Source organism: Ipomoea triloba, chromosome 14 (assembly GCF_003576645.1).
Source record: "Ipomoea triloba cultivar NCNSP0323 chromosome 14, ASM357664v1".
In the NCBI taxonomy this organism is placed as follows: Eukaryota; Viridiplantae; Streptophyta; class Magnoliopsida; order Solanales; family Convolvulaceae; genus Ipomoea; species Ipomoea triloba.
In genome coordinates, this window is record NC_044929.1 from 7768936 (window position 1) to 7789814 (window position 20879).

At 36.6% G+C, this 20879-nt stretch overlaps 2 protein-coding genes across 2 annotated transcripts; one reads left to right on the forward strand and one right to left on the reverse strand.

The window, feature by feature from the left end:
• Positions 1-3196: 3196 nt before the first annotated feature.
• On the forward strand, positions 3197-6948 carry LOC116004849 (uncharacterized protein At5g41620-like). Its single transcript, XM_031245027.1, has 3 exons — positions 3197-4468; positions 4674-4778; positions 5355-6948. Exons 1-3 carry the CDS (start codon positions 4010-4012, stop codon positions 6729-6731), a joined length of 1941 nt encoding a protein of 646 aa, XP_031100887.1. The 5' UTR covers positions 3197-4009; the 3' UTR covers positions 6732-6948.
• A 3569-nt stretch (positions 6949-10517) lies between these two features.
• LOC116004786 (bifunctional nitrilase/nitrile hydratase NIT4A) lies at positions 10518-15702 on the reverse strand. Its single transcript, XM_031244956.1, has 5 exons — positions 15426-15702; positions 12808-12987; positions 12106-12399; positions 11312-11593; positions 10518-10944 (listed from the first exon to the last, which is right to left on the reverse strand). Exons 1-5 carry the CDS (start codon positions 15655-15657, stop codon positions 10793-10795), a joined length of 1140 nt encoding a protein of 379 aa, XP_031100816.1. The 5' UTR covers positions 15658-15702; the 3' UTR covers positions 10518-10792.
• Between the last annotated feature and the right edge of the window lie 5177 nt (positions 15703-20879).

Sequence of the window (20879 nt, forward strand, 5' to 3'; positions counted from 1 at the left end):
TAATGCTAGACTAGCTAAAAAGATGCAATTAGCCACAAAACTAGGATAACTAAGTCAAATAGGTTTATAAGCTTAATTTGGACTTTACAAATTAAATAGCATAAGTACTGTCCAAAATAGTCATAAGGTATGAACCTCCACTCGATTTTTATTCTTCAAATTGTGCCTGAATCAGATTGGCCACCTTCAACTCAACTCCATCTTTATATTCTTGATTAGCTTCACTTACTCATTTAATAAGGCCACTCACAACTTCATGAAATATCTTCGTCTTTGCTCTTGTCATTGGACCCTCCAAGATTTGCAAAGGATCTTTTTCTTTGTTGTCATCCTCATAGTTGTCCTCAACATATACCAACATATTTGTTTAGCATTATTGTTCTGAAAAAAGATGATCTAGTGAATAAATCATAATTCTTATATCAGAAGGTTACATATTTAATTCTTGTCAATATTTTTTCAAGCGAGCTCGTTGCTGCTGTATCTTTCATATTAATTGACTTAGTTACAATGTTACGAATTTCTAGACTTGATAATATAAAGAGTTATTTCAATTTTTGATCATAGATTGTTAGATTTATAGAGGGCATTCCACTTTTTATCCTTTTTTTATCAAAACATACACATTTGGTCCTATTATTATTGCGGCATGATCAACTTTGGTCATCTGTCAACAAAATTTTTGAAATATCGTTAAATACAATGGCATTTTGACCATTTTTATACAAAGTAATTGAAGATCGCAATGTCTTTATATTTAACGAAATTAAAATTGTTTTGTTGATAAAGGACAAAAAATTTTCATACCACAATAATATTAGAACTAAATGCGAATATTGTAATAAAAAAGAAAAGATTAAAATCAACTACTACCTATAAATCTATAACCAAAAGTGAAATTAACTCTAATATAAAATTTGATTAATTTTAGTTCTGAAAGGACATAAATTAAACGTTTGGCGGCCTCTACGTTCATTATTTAAAAGTTTATGATAGTATGACTGCATGATTAGGCACGTTCAACATTGTATGGTAATTGAATAAAAAAGAATAGTTATCTCATATGTATATACATATATAGAATAATAATAAATTTGAATTCCAACTTTAAAAGTAAAGATGAGTGGATGAAGTAAATCATAAGACGTGTCCTAATTAATCTACAAACCCTCTCATTTCTCCCTTAACTTCTTTGATCCTTGGTTTGAACTCTACACTCTGCCATAGAGTGTTAATTGACCATTTGGTCTATGGCTAAGGGCTATATACATATATAATATCCACCATCATATCAAATATAAGTAATGTTTTTTATTTCAAATTTTGTTATCGACAATATGAATAAATCATTCAATTTAGAACAATATTACATTTATTTTTACTTTTAATTTAATTTAATTTGTTCTCTTTTTGAATCGAATGGAGGGTGGTACCAAGGACAACTTATCGTCCTCTCACTAAGACTTTTTACGTTCTCACAATGACCATACAGTCATCTCACATCGCATTGCGAGTTTGGACTGCGAGAACTTCAAGATCGCTTCACTCTCTAGTATGTGAGTATGTTCTGATTAGTCTAAATAAAAAATTGACATCGCAATTTTTTCACTTTCCTTTTCTTTTTCTTTTTTTTTCCTTTTCTCTCTCCCATCAAATTAAAACATTTCCCTTCCATTTATAGATATTTACCATAAATCACACCATTTACATCCAAATTTAATGTAAAAATATTTCCACTCAATATTGAGAATATTTTATTCATTTTTTTTTACCCTCAACCATTAATTTTTATGATCATGATATACTCTATAATTTTTATACAAAACTACATTATATATTTAAAATTTGTGGAAGTACCACGCACCTTTAACATTGCCAAAGCATTCCTTACCAAAAAAAAACATTGCCAAAGCATTAAAATATTAAATTGATTACAATAGTAATTGTAATTTTTTAACAATCAAGGCTTAGTGCATTTAAATTTATACAACTAAGCCAATGACCTTATGGTTTAGTAACACACGATTGCATCCCATATAAAAGAAGTGTGTTCGAGTCTGGGACTATGAACAGGTACTAAACAAAACTACCAACTACTAGCGTAATTGTACCTTTGTTACTCCAGTGATGGTAAAAAATAGTGTTAAAAAAAAAATCAAACAAAACTGTGAAGCCAAAAACAAAATCATATTAGAGAAGATTTACAAAAATGGAGTTCATATAATCATAATAATTTTTCCTTAAAAGGAGTAACCGAGTAGGTGTAGTATAATTACAGTTATTGCATGGACAGTAGTTCACGGTCTAAAAACGACGCCATTTTATGTATTTTTTTTTCACGCAACCCGTTGCTACATATATTTTTATAACTCATAATGTACATTATTCTAAAGCATAATGTACATACATTATTCTAACTCATAAAGTACATTATTCTTACTCATAAAATACATTATCTTATCCTTGAAGTTTTATTATTCTAACACATAAAGTACATTATTTTAACACATAAAGTACATTATTATAACTCATAATATTTAACAACGTTGTTTTGGACTGTGGTTCACTCAATAATTTGCCTAGTGTGATTCTGAAAGTTATAAGTTTGATTTATCTTTTTTTTTTTTGTGTAATTTACGAGTTATTATAACACTCTCAAATGCGCAAATTATATGGTGGACCATGGTCCACAAAGCATTGTGGACCATGATCATAGCTGATACTGCAGTTGTGTTGAACAGATACTGCAGCAGTTGTGTTGAAAAGATACTGCAACTGTGTTGAAAGGAAACTGCATTTGCACGGAACAGAGGTCATTCATCCGTTCAACACAACTGCAGTATCCGTTCAACACAACTGCAGTATCCGTTCAACACAACTGCAGTATCTTTACAACACAACTGCAGTATCTGTTCAAAATAACTACAGTTCCAGATGGATGACACGGCTTCTGTTCCGCACAACTGTAGTTCCCTTTCAACACAATTGCAATATCCTTTCAACACAACTGAAGTATCAGTTCAACACAACTGCAGTATCAACCATGACCCGTGGTCCACAGTATAACAAGTGTCTCAAATGGTGATGGTAAGTTCTGTATCATAAAATAATAATAATTTTTTTCTCTCTTTGTATTTGTCCAATATTCTTTTTAAAAAAATTAAATAAATCCCTGACCTTTGAGGCTTGGAAGCCAACCCCCACCCCCGCCAAAACGTCTCCCTTTCCATGTAAAGAGAAGGAAGCATTCACTCCTCAACTCTCTCCCGTTTTCCTTCATTTTTTTCTTATTTTATTTTTTTGTGTGTGTTCCTCTCCAAAGATCAAAGTTCTGAAGCCAACCACCATTTTTGGCCATTTCTTTCTCTCTCTTCCATGCCTCTCTCTGCTTTTCCCTCTCTGGGAGTTTGAAACAAAGGCCAAAACAAACTTTAAGCTCTAATTTGCATGCCAATCATTCTCCAAATCTTCCATATATGCACTAAAGGCAAGCAAAGGGGGTACGTTCATCAAGATTCTCTCTTTCTTTCTTTCTTTCTTTTTTTCCTGGTTCCTCTCAATTTGTTCTTTTTCTTTTTTCTGGGTTTGATTATTCCCTTCTTTTTTGACTGGTGGAAAGCACAAAGAAACAATCTTTATACTCTGACAGTTATATTTTTTTCCCTACCACATACATAAATTCAAAAAACAGATCCGAAGTGCCAAGCAAAAGAGTTGCCAGCTTAGCTTGTTGTTCTATCTAGGAGGCCTTTTGCACACCACCCTTTAATTTGTTTGCCTTTAGATCTGCAAAACTTCAAACACTTTCATAGTTTTCATCACCTTGAATGAATCTTGACTTTGATTCAATGATTCATCTGCCTTAACCTTAACCCTGTAGTGTACTATTTATAAGTATAGCAGTACAAGGTAGATTCTTGGTCCCCATTGAACATATACATAATAGTACTGTGGTGAGATTTTATTGGATTGTAACACTTTTGGGTTATAGATATAAATTGGAGAGAAAATGCCTAGGCAAAGTTTGAATGGGGATGGAGGAAATGGGAGGAGTTGCAAGGTGAGGAAGAGGGGAGGATCATCATCTTCTTCTTCTTCATTGGTGAGGACTTATCGGCTAAAAAGGGCTGTGTTAGTAGGGAAGAGAGGGGGTTCAAGCACGCCAGTGCCAATGTGGAAGATGATGGATGCTTCGAGATCACCAGCATCGCAGAATTCATGTAAGTATTTGGAGGGAAATGGTGGTGGTGATAGGGGCAAAGAGTTTTTGGTTTCTGCGCGGAAGTTGGCTGCTACTTTGTGGGAGATCAATGGGGTTAGTAGCCTTAGAGGAAAGGAGAATGTGGAGAAGATGAGTGAAGAAGGAGAGAATGGTAGGAAAGGAAGGGGTTTGTTAAAGTCATCCAAACTGCCTTCAAATTCACTCCCTCTGCAATTGTCTCATCCTTCTCATAGCCCTGTTTCTGAGGTGGGGAGTGATTTTTTTTTTCCTTTTTTCTTGGGAAGATTCTTGCTTTTTTTTTTTTTTTTTTCTTGTTTTCTTAAATTTTTATCATCCAATTGATTGGTTGAGTTATCAAAATTTGTTAAATCTTGTTCTAAGGGATATTCTTAATTCTTAAATTCTTAAATTCTTGATTGTATTCAAAAGCTTTTGGTGTTGGGTTTAGCAGGAAATGGAAAGATCTAAAGTGGGCAGCCATAGAAGAAGAGCTTCAGCAGGTTCTGAGAAGATTCTGCAACCTGATCATTCACTGCAAAGTGTTTGTCTGATGGAGGTAGTTGCTTCCTGCTAAACTCAACTATTTCAATGTTTTTTAACAAACATAGAGAAAAATATCTAATTCAACACCCCCAGGCAGATTATCTTATCCATTTTGTGCAGTGCAGTAAATATGGTAAGGTTTAATGCTACCCATAATGTTCATGGTCAGTGTCTGATTGTTCGTTTAATTAGTCTTTTCTGGTTTTTCTTCGAGGGGATTGGGGGATGAATGTTTGGAGCTCACCATTTAAGGTTAAGCCCTTGTAAGTATGAAAAAGGAAATTGGAGTTGGCTTGCTAAGATGAATTGATATGACTAATAGGAAGAAATAGACAAATACTTTGTACGTGGGAAGGAACAGTGAACATGATCTGGTTCTGATTTAGCTTCCACCAGAGCCAACATCTCATGTTGTTTTTTGACATGGTGTGATGTATTCTTTGATGTTTTTGCTTGTCATGGCATGTATTGTGTAGGTTATAGTATTAGGTTTGTGTCAAAAAAATTTAACCAATCAATCCACCGAGGTGAGCTCGTGTTTTTATTTGTTGGTGTGCTAGGTTGAGAATTGTTGTTGATCAATATGCAGGTTGATCAGGCACAACCACATGGGAATTCAAAAACCAGACACCGATTGAAGGATGTTCGCCATGGCCTCACCACCTCGAAAGAGCTGCTCAAAGTTTTGAGTCGCGTTTGGGGTCTAGAAGAGCAGCAGGCTACTTGTTTGTCCCTATTTGCAGCCCTGAAGACGGAGCTTGATAGGGCGTGTGCTCAAGTGACTAAGTTGATCCAAGAACAGAAAGACAATCGCGGTGAGATTGATTTCCTGGTGAAGCAGTTTGAGGAGGAGAAAGCGGTTTGGAAGATTAAAGAGCAAGACAGGATTCAAAGTACCATTGTATCTATAGCTGGGGAGCTCAAGACTGAGAAGAAGCTGAGAAAACAGACTGAGAGGCTGAACAAGAAGCTTGGCAGGGAATTGGCTGATGCAAAGGCATGTCTGTCAAAGGCAACCAAAGAGCTCGAGAGCGAGAAGAGGGCGAGGGAAATATTGGAGCAAGTGTGTGATGAACTGGCTAGAGGTATCGGGGAAGATAGGGCCGAGGTGGAGGAATTAAAGAGGGAATCAGCTAAGGTTCGCGAGGAGGTGGAAAAGGAAAGGGAAATGCTTCAGCTAGCTGATGTGTTGCGCGAGGAAAGAGTTCAGATGAAGCTCTCAGAAGCAAAGTATCAGTTCGAGGAGAAAAACGCAGCTGTGGATCAGCTGAAGACCGAGCTCGAGGCCTATTTGAAATTCAAGAGAGGAGAAGAAGGCAGTGAATCCCCAAACTATGATAGAATCAAGGCTCTCGAGAAACATTTAAGGGAAACACTTCCCGGCCTCATTTACCAAGACAAAGAGAAGCGAGCCGAGGGAGAAGAAACCAAAGAGGAAGGGGAAGAAGAAGACGGAGACGATTCAGCCGATAGTGACCTTCACTCCATTGAACTAAACATGGATGATAACAGCAAGAGTTACGAATGGAGCAACGTCGTTTACAACAACTCAAACCGCCTCTCATCGGCTTCTGACAGAACCAAAGGTAGAAAGTCCACTTCTGCAAAAGCCCCGAGACAAAGTATCTGTCTGGAAAGACAAACCTCAGAAGGCATAGTTTTGGAATTCTCAGCTGGGAGTGGGGGCAAAGAAAACCAAGGTGTGCATAGCAATGGATACTCCCATTTGTATGACAAGGGAGGATCATTGGAGAGCGAACCACACACGTGGAAAAGGGAACACGAAGATGAAATCGAGAGATACAACATGATCAAAGATCTTAGAGATCACATAGTTTCTGCTTCCAAAACCACCCCCTCCCAAGACTTCACTAGTCCTTCCAAAAACTGGAGCCATCAAACTTTCGCCTCCCTCGAGCCTAGCATGATTGCAGATGCATTTACAGTGCTGCAGGGAGCAGAATGAAGCAAAATTCTTATTAAGTTTATTTCCACCATTAACAAGGATAGAGTCTATAAGTATATTGCATTGCCTACAAATCCCAAGAACACACATATTCTTGATGGTTGGTTAGCCCAAAAAAAAATTTTGTGTTCTGCTGTTTGTTTTTAGCTGAATTGTACAAAGTTTGCCACTTTATTTTTTTTTTACTGGGAAGTGAAAAGTTTACAGATTTATTATATATCTCTCCAAAACTCTTGAAGACAATCACTTGTTGACACATGACACCCCCCACCCACCCACCCCCAAGATGCCTTGTCCTCATACCAGAAAACAAAACTAGGTGGTTTGTGGGGCGTTCCATCATAACTATAACGTTGTGTGTACATCTGATAATGATGCAACGTTGTTCATGGAAGTTCCATGGATGTCGCAATCAAGGTTGCCATGCTCATGAATGACAACTCACTTCTTGTGTGTTTGTAAGGATCAAACGCTTACTATTTAAATCAAAAGTTATAGCTAGTAGCATGGGCACAAATTATCCAGTGGACTCGGGTTTTGAATGTTGATTTTGTTATAAGTACATAATTTACATACTAAATATTCACAATTTATTTTTTAAAAATTCACAATTTGTATACTACAAGCACACAATGTTAACATATATATAATTGATTACCTTGTTTTGCATGTATTCACAAGTTTCTTTCAAATACTGTAATCACACAATATTAACAGATTAAGATTTGATGACCATGTATTGTATTCACAATCCCCCTTCTACAATTATGTGTTTTGACTTAAATAACACAATTCATATTTTAGAATTTCAAAATTCCAAAATTAAAAATACACAATATAGTACCTGGGTCCACCCTAATTCATGATATAACCATTCAACTTTATTCTTATAAACCATCACGGACTTGGCCGTTATCAGTTTCTGCCCAATAGTGTGTTGAACTGCAATTCGAAGAGTTGAGTTCAGCATCCTGTCATCAAAACTTTACCCTTTATGTAAGTATAAGAAAATACTCAGTAATAAAATCGGACTGCTAAGTAATATAAGAAAATAAAAATGAGTATTTGTTATTAGCTATAACTTTTGGTCTGCTTGATTATGACTGGATGTACTCATGGGCTTGGAAAAAGTTGAGATTATGGTTTCTACCTGCAAGTACGCGGTTCTTGGAAAGTTGACGAACCTGTGATTGATGAAAAAGGAAAAACTTTCACGTGGATTTAGTTGGGGAAGTTAAGGATGTGTTTGGCAGGAAATGGTTGGTTAATTTTATTTCTTTTTTATTTATCATTTTGCTTCACAGACATGGGAAAAGGATAGTGCTTTCATTGTCATCCTCCTCAACAAGGTGAGACCTTTTCTGGACAGTTGAATTTTGTCACCTGAAAGACTTGGAAAATCTTTAGGTTTGATATGTGTTCCTGTCAAGAAGTGGAACAGACATTAATGATATTTGTTTGTTTGGTTTAAAAATGGGAATGAGAATCGGAATCAAATATTTAGTAATTTGGATGAATTTTAATAAAAGTTACCTAATTGTTTGGCCGGTAGTAAACTTGAATCGAAATTATTATTAACGCTGTGTTTGGTTCGGATTCGCATATGAGAATTCCGAATTGGAATGAGAATCAAATACTTGGTAATGGTAATGAGTTTTGATGAAAATATTTTGCATGTTTGATAGTAGGGTGGAATTGAAATGACTACTAGTATTGATGTTTGGTTGCGTATGACTATATAATAGGAATAAATGTTTTAAAAGTATAAAAAACAAAAACAAAAAATAAAAAATCAAGATAATTGATCATGATATAATGTTATCCAAATCATCAATATGAACACAAAAAAATTTTAAAAAAAAATCTAAAAATATTAATCCAAACTTAAAAATTATATTACCAATAAGATGGAATGATATCATTTTTAATTAGGGAATATGATTTTTAATTGAAGGATAATCAAATCCCATAGTTGTGTTTTAAAAAGTTATTAACCAAATACTTTTTTATTTTTTGGAACAAAAAAAATCAACCAAATACTAGATTTTGATTCTTATTCTTAGTGTATAAACCCATGAACCAAACACACTTCAAATTTGTTGTTGGGATACAATACTTTAACTTTTGTGAATTTTTTTACAAAGAAAGAAAATTTTCCATATCGATTTACCTTTGTGCCATCTTCTACATCTCAAAAAACAAACACCACAACTTTTGATTCTAGTTTTTTTTTTCTTTTAAATCTAGTTGAAGCCTTCTAAAGTAGTGAACCAAACACCGCTTTAATCATTGTGAATCCATCTCTATATTTTTACTTGTGTCCATCAAGACACTTTGAGTGAAGCTCGCATTGTGACTTTAACTAACAAGTGATTAGTAAATCAACTTAAGTTACTCATAGTTGATCGATTCAAACCAAAAAAGTCAATAGACATTTTCCACAAAGAGTCAAATATGGAGCTTTGTAATTACCGAAGTAATTGAAGGTTATCGTGATGATTACTATTACTATAAACAATGGTGTAAATTTTGAAAAAGAGTTCATTATCTTTTAGCCAGTTTTTACTTAATCATTACCAAACACCCACCACCCTTGGATTTCATTGATCTCCCCATGTGCACAAGCTTGTCAATAAATGATTCAACCATATATAAAGTACTGTCAACATAATGTAATATGGCCATTGGACACACTCTGAATTGTTTAACCTCAATAATGAGGCTAAAATCCTGTTGACTATTGATGAGTAATATGTCTGTCTTGCAGAGGAATAATGCCATGTGAGATATAATCAAGAGCACATCTTTATTCCTCCATTATTTGTCAAATTTACAGCTCGATCTACACTTCTTAATCCCGAAAAAATTGATGTATCATACTTGATGTATCATACACAAATATCTTATACGAATCTTATCTTTATCATATCGCATATCTTATCTTCGTTGAGCCGCACTAAGAGAGTGAGTATGTGTGTACTTAAATCAAACAGTTCAGTATGGGTTGCACAAAATAGTCATTGGCTGTGTTTGTGGCTGGCACCAGGAAAACTTGTAGGGATCATGTTTCAATTCTTCCAAGGCATACATAATGGCTTTGTCTTGGATTATTTAGACCAAAGACACTCCGTTCATTTAAAGCTTTTTCAAGAGAAATGAAATTATTTCGTATATTCTTCTCCATTTGTCCTTTTTTTCTTTTCCATACAAGGAAGGATTAAAAAATAAAATTACATAAATTTAAACCACATCAAGCGAACAAGATTTGTAAGTCTTTTCTAGCTTAACCAACTAGAACCACAAGATTACAAATTCAGCTCATAGCAAAAGCAACTTATTGGTCTTCTTGGCTTGAACTGGTCACATCAGGAGCAACCTATTGGTGGTTTGAGCTGATCAGCTATGAACAACCTAGACTGATTTATCTACTTGTAATCCTTTGCCAGCTAAGCTCACAAGACGAGATTTATCCAATGCACAACTTCAGGTAGTGAATACGAATTTCCCTCATCACCAAAATTTAGCTACTTTAAAACTCATGAAAAAATACTTTGATACCCTTCAAGTCCTACCGTGCGAATGAGGTTAATATACTATGGGTTGTCTTATAGGTGCACCATGTCATATACTATTTAACAGATACTATTTCTTTTTGTGTTCAATATTGTATATGATTTATTGCTTTATTTTAGACATTTTCATCCCTATCTTTCCATTGATTCACTGGACCCAAAACTCCAAAAGTCATTAAGAAGAGGAGTATCCGAGACTCAATCTGGCAGGATGTCAAGAAAGGATGAACCTTGAAATGAAAAGAACTAAACAGGCTGGAGTCTGGAGGTTTCATTGAAGCAGGGGGTCCTGAAATTAAATATTCACAGAATTATTGATAAACAAAGTATTAGCACAATGAATGAGCCAGCAGAATAGATGGTCTTCACTCTTCAATAATGTACATGGTGCATGAACACAGAAACCGGAGACATGTCATCAATGTAGAGAATGTCGTTGACTTTGAGATCTAGCGCATGTTCGCTTGTTAGATCTGCTAGTAGTCCATCTCACTTTGCTGAGCTTTCCGCTTTGTTTGATGCAGACGTAAAAGTTACCGGATTCAATGGATGATCCCTCACGACCAAGCTCAGAACTTCTGGCCTTGAGTAGTGCCCAACCACATCAAAGTCGAATTTCGCCCTTGCTATTTCTCCGAGATCTGTGAACCGTGAGATTAGATTAGCATCACTAGATAGACAAACAAAAATGGTGAATATGGGGGTAACCCCAGCCAAGATGGCAAGAGATCCACACTTGTAACTACAAGGTCACAAGTTCGAATCCTTGCTCCCTTGGTTTGAGCCGGTCAGCTATGGATAATGTAAGCTAGTTTACTTCTTTGTGGTCCTTTGCCGGCTAGGGTCATAAGGCGGACCCGAAAGGGTTCTAGGGTTTCCCTCATCATCCCAAAAAATGTTGAATATAAACAGACAATAATGCAAAAGTGTGCTATTTGATGCATAGCGCACATACTAAATGGAATGTATAATCGGATACGGAGTATAATTATTAACCCAGTAATGTACCTAAGTCAGCGGAGATGAGTGCCTCCCCCTCGTAATTTGGTCCCGCCAGCACAGTTCCAGACGGTGAAATGATGACGCTGCCACCAGCACAAACAACGGAATCCGGGGTCAGCTCTTCCTCTGTGCCAGAAAAGATGTAGTCTGGAGGAGGCGGGTAATCTTTCCTTCTGCAGAACTGGTTGGCTGATAAAACAAAACACCCGCCCTCAAGGGCAATGTGAGTCATGGATGCTTGCCACACATCCCGGGAATCAGCGGTAGGGGCACAGTATATCTCTATGCCTAGAATCCACAAGTAATGTAGCCATAAATATTAGGATCAAATGCCAAAAATAGGGTGACGGGGAAGGCTAGTAAACTGTAAACTAAGATTATCATCCACCAAATGCGCGAGTAAAATGTGAAATTTTAAAAACAATACACTTCAGTGTAACTGCATCCACGTTTTGAACTAATTACTATGTACTTTCAGTGATGCAAATGTTAATTATTTCATCACAAGTACAACACGTACTCACGTAGATCCAAGTATTGCATGTTGAATTAAGATGCCATGCTGGTCAAGCAATTACAAATGCGATACGTAGACTTGTTCCTTAGTTATTATCGAGAATATCTTTTGTCAGGATAATTTATTTACATGGGAGAAAGAACATTAAGTTCAAGTGCCTAGAGGCAAATAGAAGAATTGGCGTACAACAGCTTTCAGTGAATACCAAGAACTTTCACTAATGTATTGACCAAATCATAAAAGGACAGAACAACACACACAATTATAACACCAGATTACTAACCTTTAGCATACATTGCAGTCCTCAGAAGTGGCATTCTGTTCTCCCAGCAAATTGCAGCACCAATTTTTCCTATTGGGGTCTCAAAAACTGGAATTGTTGATCCATCTCCAAAACCCCAAATAATGCGTTCCAATGCAGTTGGCATTACTTTCCGATGTTTTCCAAGGTAACGACCTTGAGAATCAAAAAACAGAACTGTACAATAAAGTGTATATCCATCTCTCTCAATAACGCCCATAACTAAGTACACCTTATATTTTCCAGCCATTGCTGCCAATCGATCAACTTCAGGACCTGCAATCAGTGTCTATGAGAGAGAACAAGGACACAGATGGGAAAAGAAGCAGCCACCAAAGCATTAGAAAAGGCATCCATTATTTACTTATCATCAGAAGATAGATGCCTGTAGGTCAAGTTCAGGAGGCCACCAAGTATGTATGCATATGTTTAGCAGGGCCTTAATTTTGTAGTGAAAGAAACTATCAAAACATAAATTCTCAACCCGCACAAGTTTTAAGTTTCCAAACTTCAGATTTTAGTTCTCCTATGCAAGTATATTTTCTCATAGGAGTCAAGACTGTGAAGCTCAATTGCTCCATTGTAACATCAACAAAAGCACACTGCTCCTTTCCACATAACAGCTTCCTGCTGCTAATTCCTTGCAAAATGTCAATTGTCTCAAGGGAAGGAAACATAATTTACCTGGCACATCAATGGCAGCAGCATGATATTTCCGGAATTCCTCCTTGCCCTTCGCTGAACGATTGCCTATGCAGACACCAAAGGTTGACCCACGTGGATAACCACCTATAAACGCTTCCGGAAACACAACCAGCTGTGCACCATATGAAGCTGCTTCAGCTAGCAGCCTCTCAGCCTTATCTATGGGAATTTTGGTGAAACCAATAAGAACTTTTTTTCAACAAATTTGGCAATTTCATATACTTGTTTTGTGAAAATTACAGAATTATCAATAAGAAATTCCAACAAGTAAAAATGTCAACATCTTTATTACTCCTTCAACATACTTAGACAACAACCTTTATTTTGGTGTAGCAAAATTCTAAAGGCACGGGAAGATGTTGCTAGTGTTAAATGCATTCCATGCTTTGGGGAAGAAGAATGACTGCAACATGTTCAGAACACTCTAGAAGTTCAGTGTATTATTTAAAATTTATGATTGTATTTGGTTGTAGTGAATATTAGTTCAATTTGTCCATTTTTGTTTCTCAAGACAAAAAAAATAAAAATAAAAATACCTTGGACATTTTAAATTGTTTGGTAAAAATAAAGACATTAATAAAAACGTTCCACGGAGTGAGCCAATCAATAAAAACTTCACAAGGTAGATTATCTTGTTTTTCCTTCAAATAGGCTCCGTTTAAACCTCTCCTATGAAGGTTGATGCTCTCTTATGTTAAGCATTCATCCATGTTTCATTATGTCCCTCATTAGGCACTCTTCTCTCCACCCAGGCCACCACAGGAAAATTGATCCCATCCCTATTTCCTTTATCAACAATTTATTCACCATCTTAGACAAGAAGTTTCAGCCCCTAGTTCTTAAGAGTTGTAATTCTCAATACTAAACTCAGTTTCTGAAAAGTTAAAAGTAAGATTTTCCCCATTATGCCACTTCTTGATTCCTTATGCTAGTAAACAGAGATGAACATCATAACAAACTAAAATCAACTAAACCTTAATCCCATTCTAGATGCCATTAGGTACATTGATAAGGCACCAAATCAAGGCACAAATGAAAATGGAAGCTAACCAATCAATCAAGCATCAGATTTGCAAGTCACAAATGGAGCACAACTCATGGGATTGGAGCAGAAAATCAGAAGACAAATTACATAATTTATGCTATTTTACTTAATTTCTACATTGTATCGGGTTATAAGTAAGGCGCCTCCCCTAGTGTTGATGGTATCGAATATCCATTAGAAAATAATAGCTATTGTAGCTGGGCAAGGATCCATTCTTGCTGGAGGATACTTTAAAGTATCCTTGTTTGTCTCTATTCATTTTAATCCTATCAATTCTGCATTACTTCTTCCTCGTCTGCTCTTTACTCCAACATACATGTACAATTCAAGTATTGAACACCATGAACACAGCGTCTGATTATTTCTCCCTTCCCTTGAGTCATTGCCCTTCTTTTGCTCTATTACCACCAGACATCAAATGATCAAATAGAATGTTTAGGGTCTAAGTATCTTTACATAAATAGACAAAAGCTGTGAGTATCAGCTAGTTCCAGCACAGATACATTGGAATTCATAGAAATCACATATACCCAAATGAAATTGATCAAATGTTTGCACTCTGTCAAACACAGACCTTGGGGAAAGAAAATAGTGAACTGTGCCATTAAGTTGTTCACACATTCTCACCCTGCCATTGAGTTGTCCACTCATCTCTTCTTATTCAAATAGGTTATAATAAAGTAGACCTTTTACATTGGTTAAGTTAGTCAATGGCCTTTGATTTAAACATATGACAACGAGGATTTTAGGATTACCATACAGATTCAGTTTTCTTTGGTTATAGGCAAATAATTTTTGCTCAACTTTTTACTCTGGAGTTGTATTCCAACTTTGCTTGATAATTCCAAGGGGCAGAAAATAAGTTCTAATTGCACACAGATATTTATAACTAACTTCATCTTCATTATGAACAAGCTCTCAGGCCTCAGCTCTATACTACCACAAACTACCAGCTACCATACTTGAATGTTCTTTGACACTACACTTTATCTGCAACCATATACAATGTAGAAGAGGATTACAAAAGAAATTTCAGATAAGCTACGAACCTCAGAGGATATGCCTAAAGGCTATAGAAAACGCCATTTGACATTTATCATTTCTAGGACTGCACCATTTGAAGCAAGGATACAAACCATTGCTAGGCAAGGAAAGACAGAACTGATGAACTCAAGCATTTTATAATTCTCTAGACACTTGTAAGCTATAGCACTCTAATATTTGACTCAAAATCAACTTGTCACTTATATTCATCACAAAATAATCAACAAACAAATACGGTGCCCAGTACCCTGAAAATCCCTAAGTTTCAATCTTCATTGTACATAATCTCCCGCTGAGAAACCCTTCATTCATCAATTTCCATAACCCCAAGAGGCCAAGAAGCATCTTTTATGAAAACCCCGGAAAAGAAAACGACCGTTATCAAAGCAACAACCACCAAAAACGAAAATAATCGATCAATTTCACCACAGCGAGAAACTGAATCACAGATGTCAAACCAAAAATTTAAAGCAAGAATTGCATAAGTGAAATGGAATGGAGAGGCGACCAAGAGTGGCGGGGGTGTCATAAAAGACGGTGGATGCCTGGACCACGGTAGCGCGGACGGTGGAGGAATCACCAGCCATTTCCACTTCAGCGAAGAGAGGTTCTTCGTTCGAGGGTTGCGGCACCAGAGCCATTTTCCTTAGCTGGGTGGCGATAATCTCGCTCCCTGTTTCTAGAGCTGCTGGATCTTCGGTAGGCTGCTGTGGGTTTTGACTGCTCAGTGGACTTTGCATATGTGAATTGGCAAATATAGGCCAAGATCATCATAGAGAATGTGTTAGCCATAGCCCACAGAAGTTGGGGAAGTGGCTCACCGTTCACTGGGTTGTGGTGCAGAAAAGATTTTGAGATATCAAAAGTAAATAAGATAAATCGTGAGTCGGCCATCTTCTTTTTTAGAATAAAAATTTAGGAAAAGGTACCAATAGGCCATCAAACTATTTGGAAAATAGAAGCCATTGAACTTGAAAAAGCTCAAAATCAATACACCAACTTGAAAAAAGTTACAATTAGCATTTTTAGTAGGTAAATGACCAGTTTCCTCTAATTACATTGCCAAATTTGCCATGTGTATTTTTTTTTTAATCCTAGGTGGATTACATGCCCTATTTCCAACGTGGATTACATGGCATAATCCTTCCGCTGGAGCCTTTGCCGTTGCGTATCATCGTCTCAAACACGACCGACCTGAAATGCTCGTCGATCCCAGCAGCGGCGCTCTAGCTCAACCTCACGCCCAACCCGGCGGCAGAGGGGTAAAGATCTTGCAATGGGTTGATTTGGTGGTGGTGCAGCGATTGATCTTGCCACAACTCAGATCCTTTATAGGCCGACGACATTTCCTGGTTATTCCTGCTTTTGGCTTTCCCGGTGCTCCAGCTGTTAGTGGTGGCTCCAGCTGTTAGTGGTGGCTCCACCTCTTCCTCCTCCACCACCACCGCTCACGGAAAAGAAACCCACCATTTTAATACGAAGAATGAGATGCCACAGATAGTAGTTCTTGGTCCACCATTAGTATTCCAGGAATACGACCACAATGTCCCATCTCACTTTGTTATCTTCTGAAGCCCTGGGAGTCGCCGCTATCGCTGGAAGAGTTTTTCTTAGCCCACACACAGACGATCATATATATATATATATATATATATATATATATATATATATATATATATATATATAAAGTTCTAGGATTTGGCAGCGCAAAACAAATCTTGGAGGACTAAACACGCTAAGATCAACGATGCGAGATCGACCATCCATCATAAGTTCTGCCATAGAAGCACCAGTGGAAGGGCCATTTAGGATACCCCAACAGCTATGACTAGTCGCAGAGCATCCCTTAACACTGGGAACTTCTCTGATAACCAACACGCTATCATCGGTGCAAGGTAGGAAGCACACTTACTCCACCTCCATCGCCGCTTCCCCTTCTACCAAATGGCTTGACACATTTCCGGCTATTCTCTTAAGCATCGCATTGGATTCTAGTACCGGAGCTATCTGCTCTAGATCGTCGGTGACTGATTCAATGTAAAGAAGAAATGAAAATTGCAGCTTTATTCTTGGACATAAAAGTACATAACAAAGTGAGATGGGAATACTTTTTTAGAGAGAGAAACATAAAAGAGAGGTAATGTAATCCACGTAGGATAACAATAAAAAATATAATCACACGTGTCAGTCAAAATCTGACATTTACCTGCTAAAAATGTTAATTGTAACTTTTTTTCAAGTTGGTGTATTGATTTGGAGCTTTTTCAAGTTCAATGGCTTAATTGCTATTTCCCAAATAGTTCGATGGCCTATTTGTCCCTTTTCCCCAAAAATTTAATGCATTAAATTACGAGAAAGACAGTTTACAAGGAAAATAGGAGGAATGTTAAATCATTCCTCACAACCTGACATAGAAAAGGCCTTCTTAATAACAATGTGGGCGACACAATTCGCAAATCGTTTAACAAAACAGAATTCAACATCATCAATTGACGATGCCAATTTTTTAATATCATCAATTAAAAGACCAAAAGTTGAACGAAAAGAAGTAGAGGAAATAGCATGATAAACTAACTGGGAATCCATCTCCACATCTGCCAATCGTTATATCGTGGACCCATGGACCCTAGTCCGAAACGACGTCGTTTTGATGTTAGTGGACGCGGACACGAATGACTCTAGGGAATTCATTATCTATAATACACATAATCATTATCTAGAATACACAAAACGTTTGCCCGGAATATATAGAATATTGACACAAAATATACAGAACTCATCCTTCTAACATTCGAATGCACAAACACATCACAACCTGTGTTAATAACATGAATACACAGAATATTGATACAAAATACACAGAACTCATCCTCCTAAACATTTGAATGCACAAACACATCACAACATGTGCTACTAACATGAATACATAGAACGGTTGCCTAGAATACACAGAATGGTTGCTTGGAATACACAGAACGATTACCTAGAATACATAGATTTGGTACAGGGTGCACAATGCATTGTGCAACGTGGTCCACGATATAAATTGCCCACATCTGCATTACCCATACCAGTATCTTTTAGCCAACTAAGAGCCTCTCTTTGACAAATAGCTTCAGCCCCTCTAACTGTATAGGAACCAGTGATCCAAACGTTTTTTGCAGCAAAAAATTTGCCTTCATCATCATGTAAAATCCATCCTAAACCCATAGCATTATTTGTTGTATCAAAAGTCACATCCATATTTAATTTAATTCGTCCTCGTACTGGCCAAACCCAAGCATCATTACCAGTAGCTCTTGTATTTGTGGAATCTTGAGAGTTTGCATGCTGCCAATTCGACCAAAACGTAAATGCCCTTCTCAGCATCGCATGCATGTCAAAAGGTACCCCCTTTCGTACACTATCATTCCTGCTACACCATATACCCCAACAGGCTATAACAAACTTAACAAGTAATTCGCCATTAAGACATTGATATACCCAAAAAAAAAAACACTCAGTTACATTATTACTGTGGTTTATACTAGCACCTGGTAGACCAATAGCATTCCATATTTTAACAACCTCAGCACAACTAGCAAAAATGTGACATGCACTTTCATCTTCTCTCTTGCACATACATATGGCAAATAAGTGAACAATGTATGTGTTTAGAGGCTAGTGCATCTCTTGTGGCAAATAAGAAGAGGCCAGCTGTCAGCAAAAATGTTTTACTTTTGGCAGCACATCTAAATTCCATAACCTAAACCAAGGTGATCATCATGCACCAAGCCAATAATCCATCTATAACAGGACTTAACAGTATAATCCCCCTTCTGATCCCAATACCAGTACCATGAATCTGGAGGCTTATGGAGGCTAATAGAGATATTCAAAATCAACTTTGCATCATGTTCATTAAAGGTATTCAGTATATAAGTCACGTTCCAACTCGTACCTTGATCATTGAATAGAGTTGCAACTGCTGCCTCTTTAACGTCGTCACTCAACTGGGAATGAACATATAGATCAACCTCTGTAGGGAGCCACGCATGTGCCCCTATTTTTGTGTCAAGTCCGTTTCCAATGCTCCGACGACACCCGAGGAGTAAGACATATTGAACCTCTAGCAAGCCCTTCCATATATATGACGGGTTTCTACTTGTATACTCTGTGCACAAGAATCATCATGACTTCTTATCGGGTTAAGGTCTCTCAAGTTTTTGAAATGAAACATTACATAATCCTAGTGTTATCTAGAATTTGAAATAAATGTCATTGCCTTACTTTCACTACAAAAAAAAAGTCAGAATAGCGACGGACGAATTTCGTCGCTAAAGGAGGAAATTCCGTCGCTAAACCATTTAGCGACGGATTTCGTCCGTCACAAAAACCCTCCTCGCTAGAATTTTGCGACGCAATTTTTTTTCGTCGCTAAAAGTTACGACGGATATTTCCCTCGCTAAACGAAAGGAATCCGTCGCTAACTATCTTCCGGCAACCGATTCGTCAGTGACATTTGTGAGGGAATAGCGACGACATTTTCCGTCGCTACGTATCGCGACGGAAATTCCGTCGCTATGCTAACAATTTGTCCGTCGCTAATTTCATTCGACGACGATTTTTGGACAAAATTTGTGAGGGATTAACGGGATATTTCCGTCGCTAATATTAGTGTCAGAATTTTCCGTTGCTATTTTCCGTCGTTATATATAGCGACGGATATTGTGGTCACTAATTTTTTGAATTGAATTTCATTTAGCTTGAACTTAGTGACGGAATTATCCGTCGCTAAAATTTAAAAAAAAAAATTTACCCACAACTAATATCACGTACCTGCACTAAATCTATTATATTAAAAAGCATAATCTGAGCTTGACAAATATATTAAGCAAACATAATATTAAGAAACTTCCAAAAACAACATCAACATCCAAAAACATAATCTGAGTTTGCCACAATAATAAGAAACAGTGTCAAACAACATCAACAACATCCAACAACATCCAAAAACATAATTGAGCTTGCCAAATATATTAAGAAAACATAATCTAATCATCTCCCAAGTCTTCATCATTTGAATTAACAGAATGTCCTTCAGTAGTTGGAGGTTGTGGCGTAGAAGTGGTGGGTATGACGCCGTTGCGACGCAACTCATCCATCAAACTTGCAATTTGAGCTTGCATTTGAGTCTCCATTTGAGTTCTTTCAGCTTGTAATTTAGCCTGCATTTGAGTTCTTTCAGCTTGTAATTTAGCCTCCATCTCAACTCGCATGGTATCTAACATCTCCTTCATAGCCTCCATCTCAACTCGCATGGTATCTAACATCTCCTTCATTGTCTCCATCTCAACTCGCATGGTATCTAACATCTCCTTCATTGTATCTTGATGAAATTGTGAAGTAGCAGATGAACTACAACTATTGTCATTGATAAATAAGGATGCCTTGGTTCCTAAGCCATAAATACGCTGCTTTTTTACCCCACCAACAACATCCACATACAGCTGTGACATGTTTATAACTGGTGGCTTAGTTGACCCTTCCACCTCTTGCGTTGCAGCATCATGTCGTGCTTGTATTTCTTACTACAATTACAAATTTATACAAAATAAAAGAAGTATACAAAGACATAATAATTTGATCTATTTTACATTATACTTACATCAATTTTCTTTGACCTTTCATCAACAAATGCACCATTCTTCTTTTTGTGCATATGCTCAAAGCACTCAAACATATTAGGCTCCTTTTGAAGTTCATCTCGCTATTAAACCAACAAAAACAATAAAATGATGTTTAATTTGTAAAGAATATATATATATATATATATATATATATATATATATATATATATATATATATATATATATATATATATATATATATATATATATATATATATATATATATATATATATATATATATATATAAATTTTTAAGTTAGGTGTATTACCAATTTGTGATAGTGCTTAATAG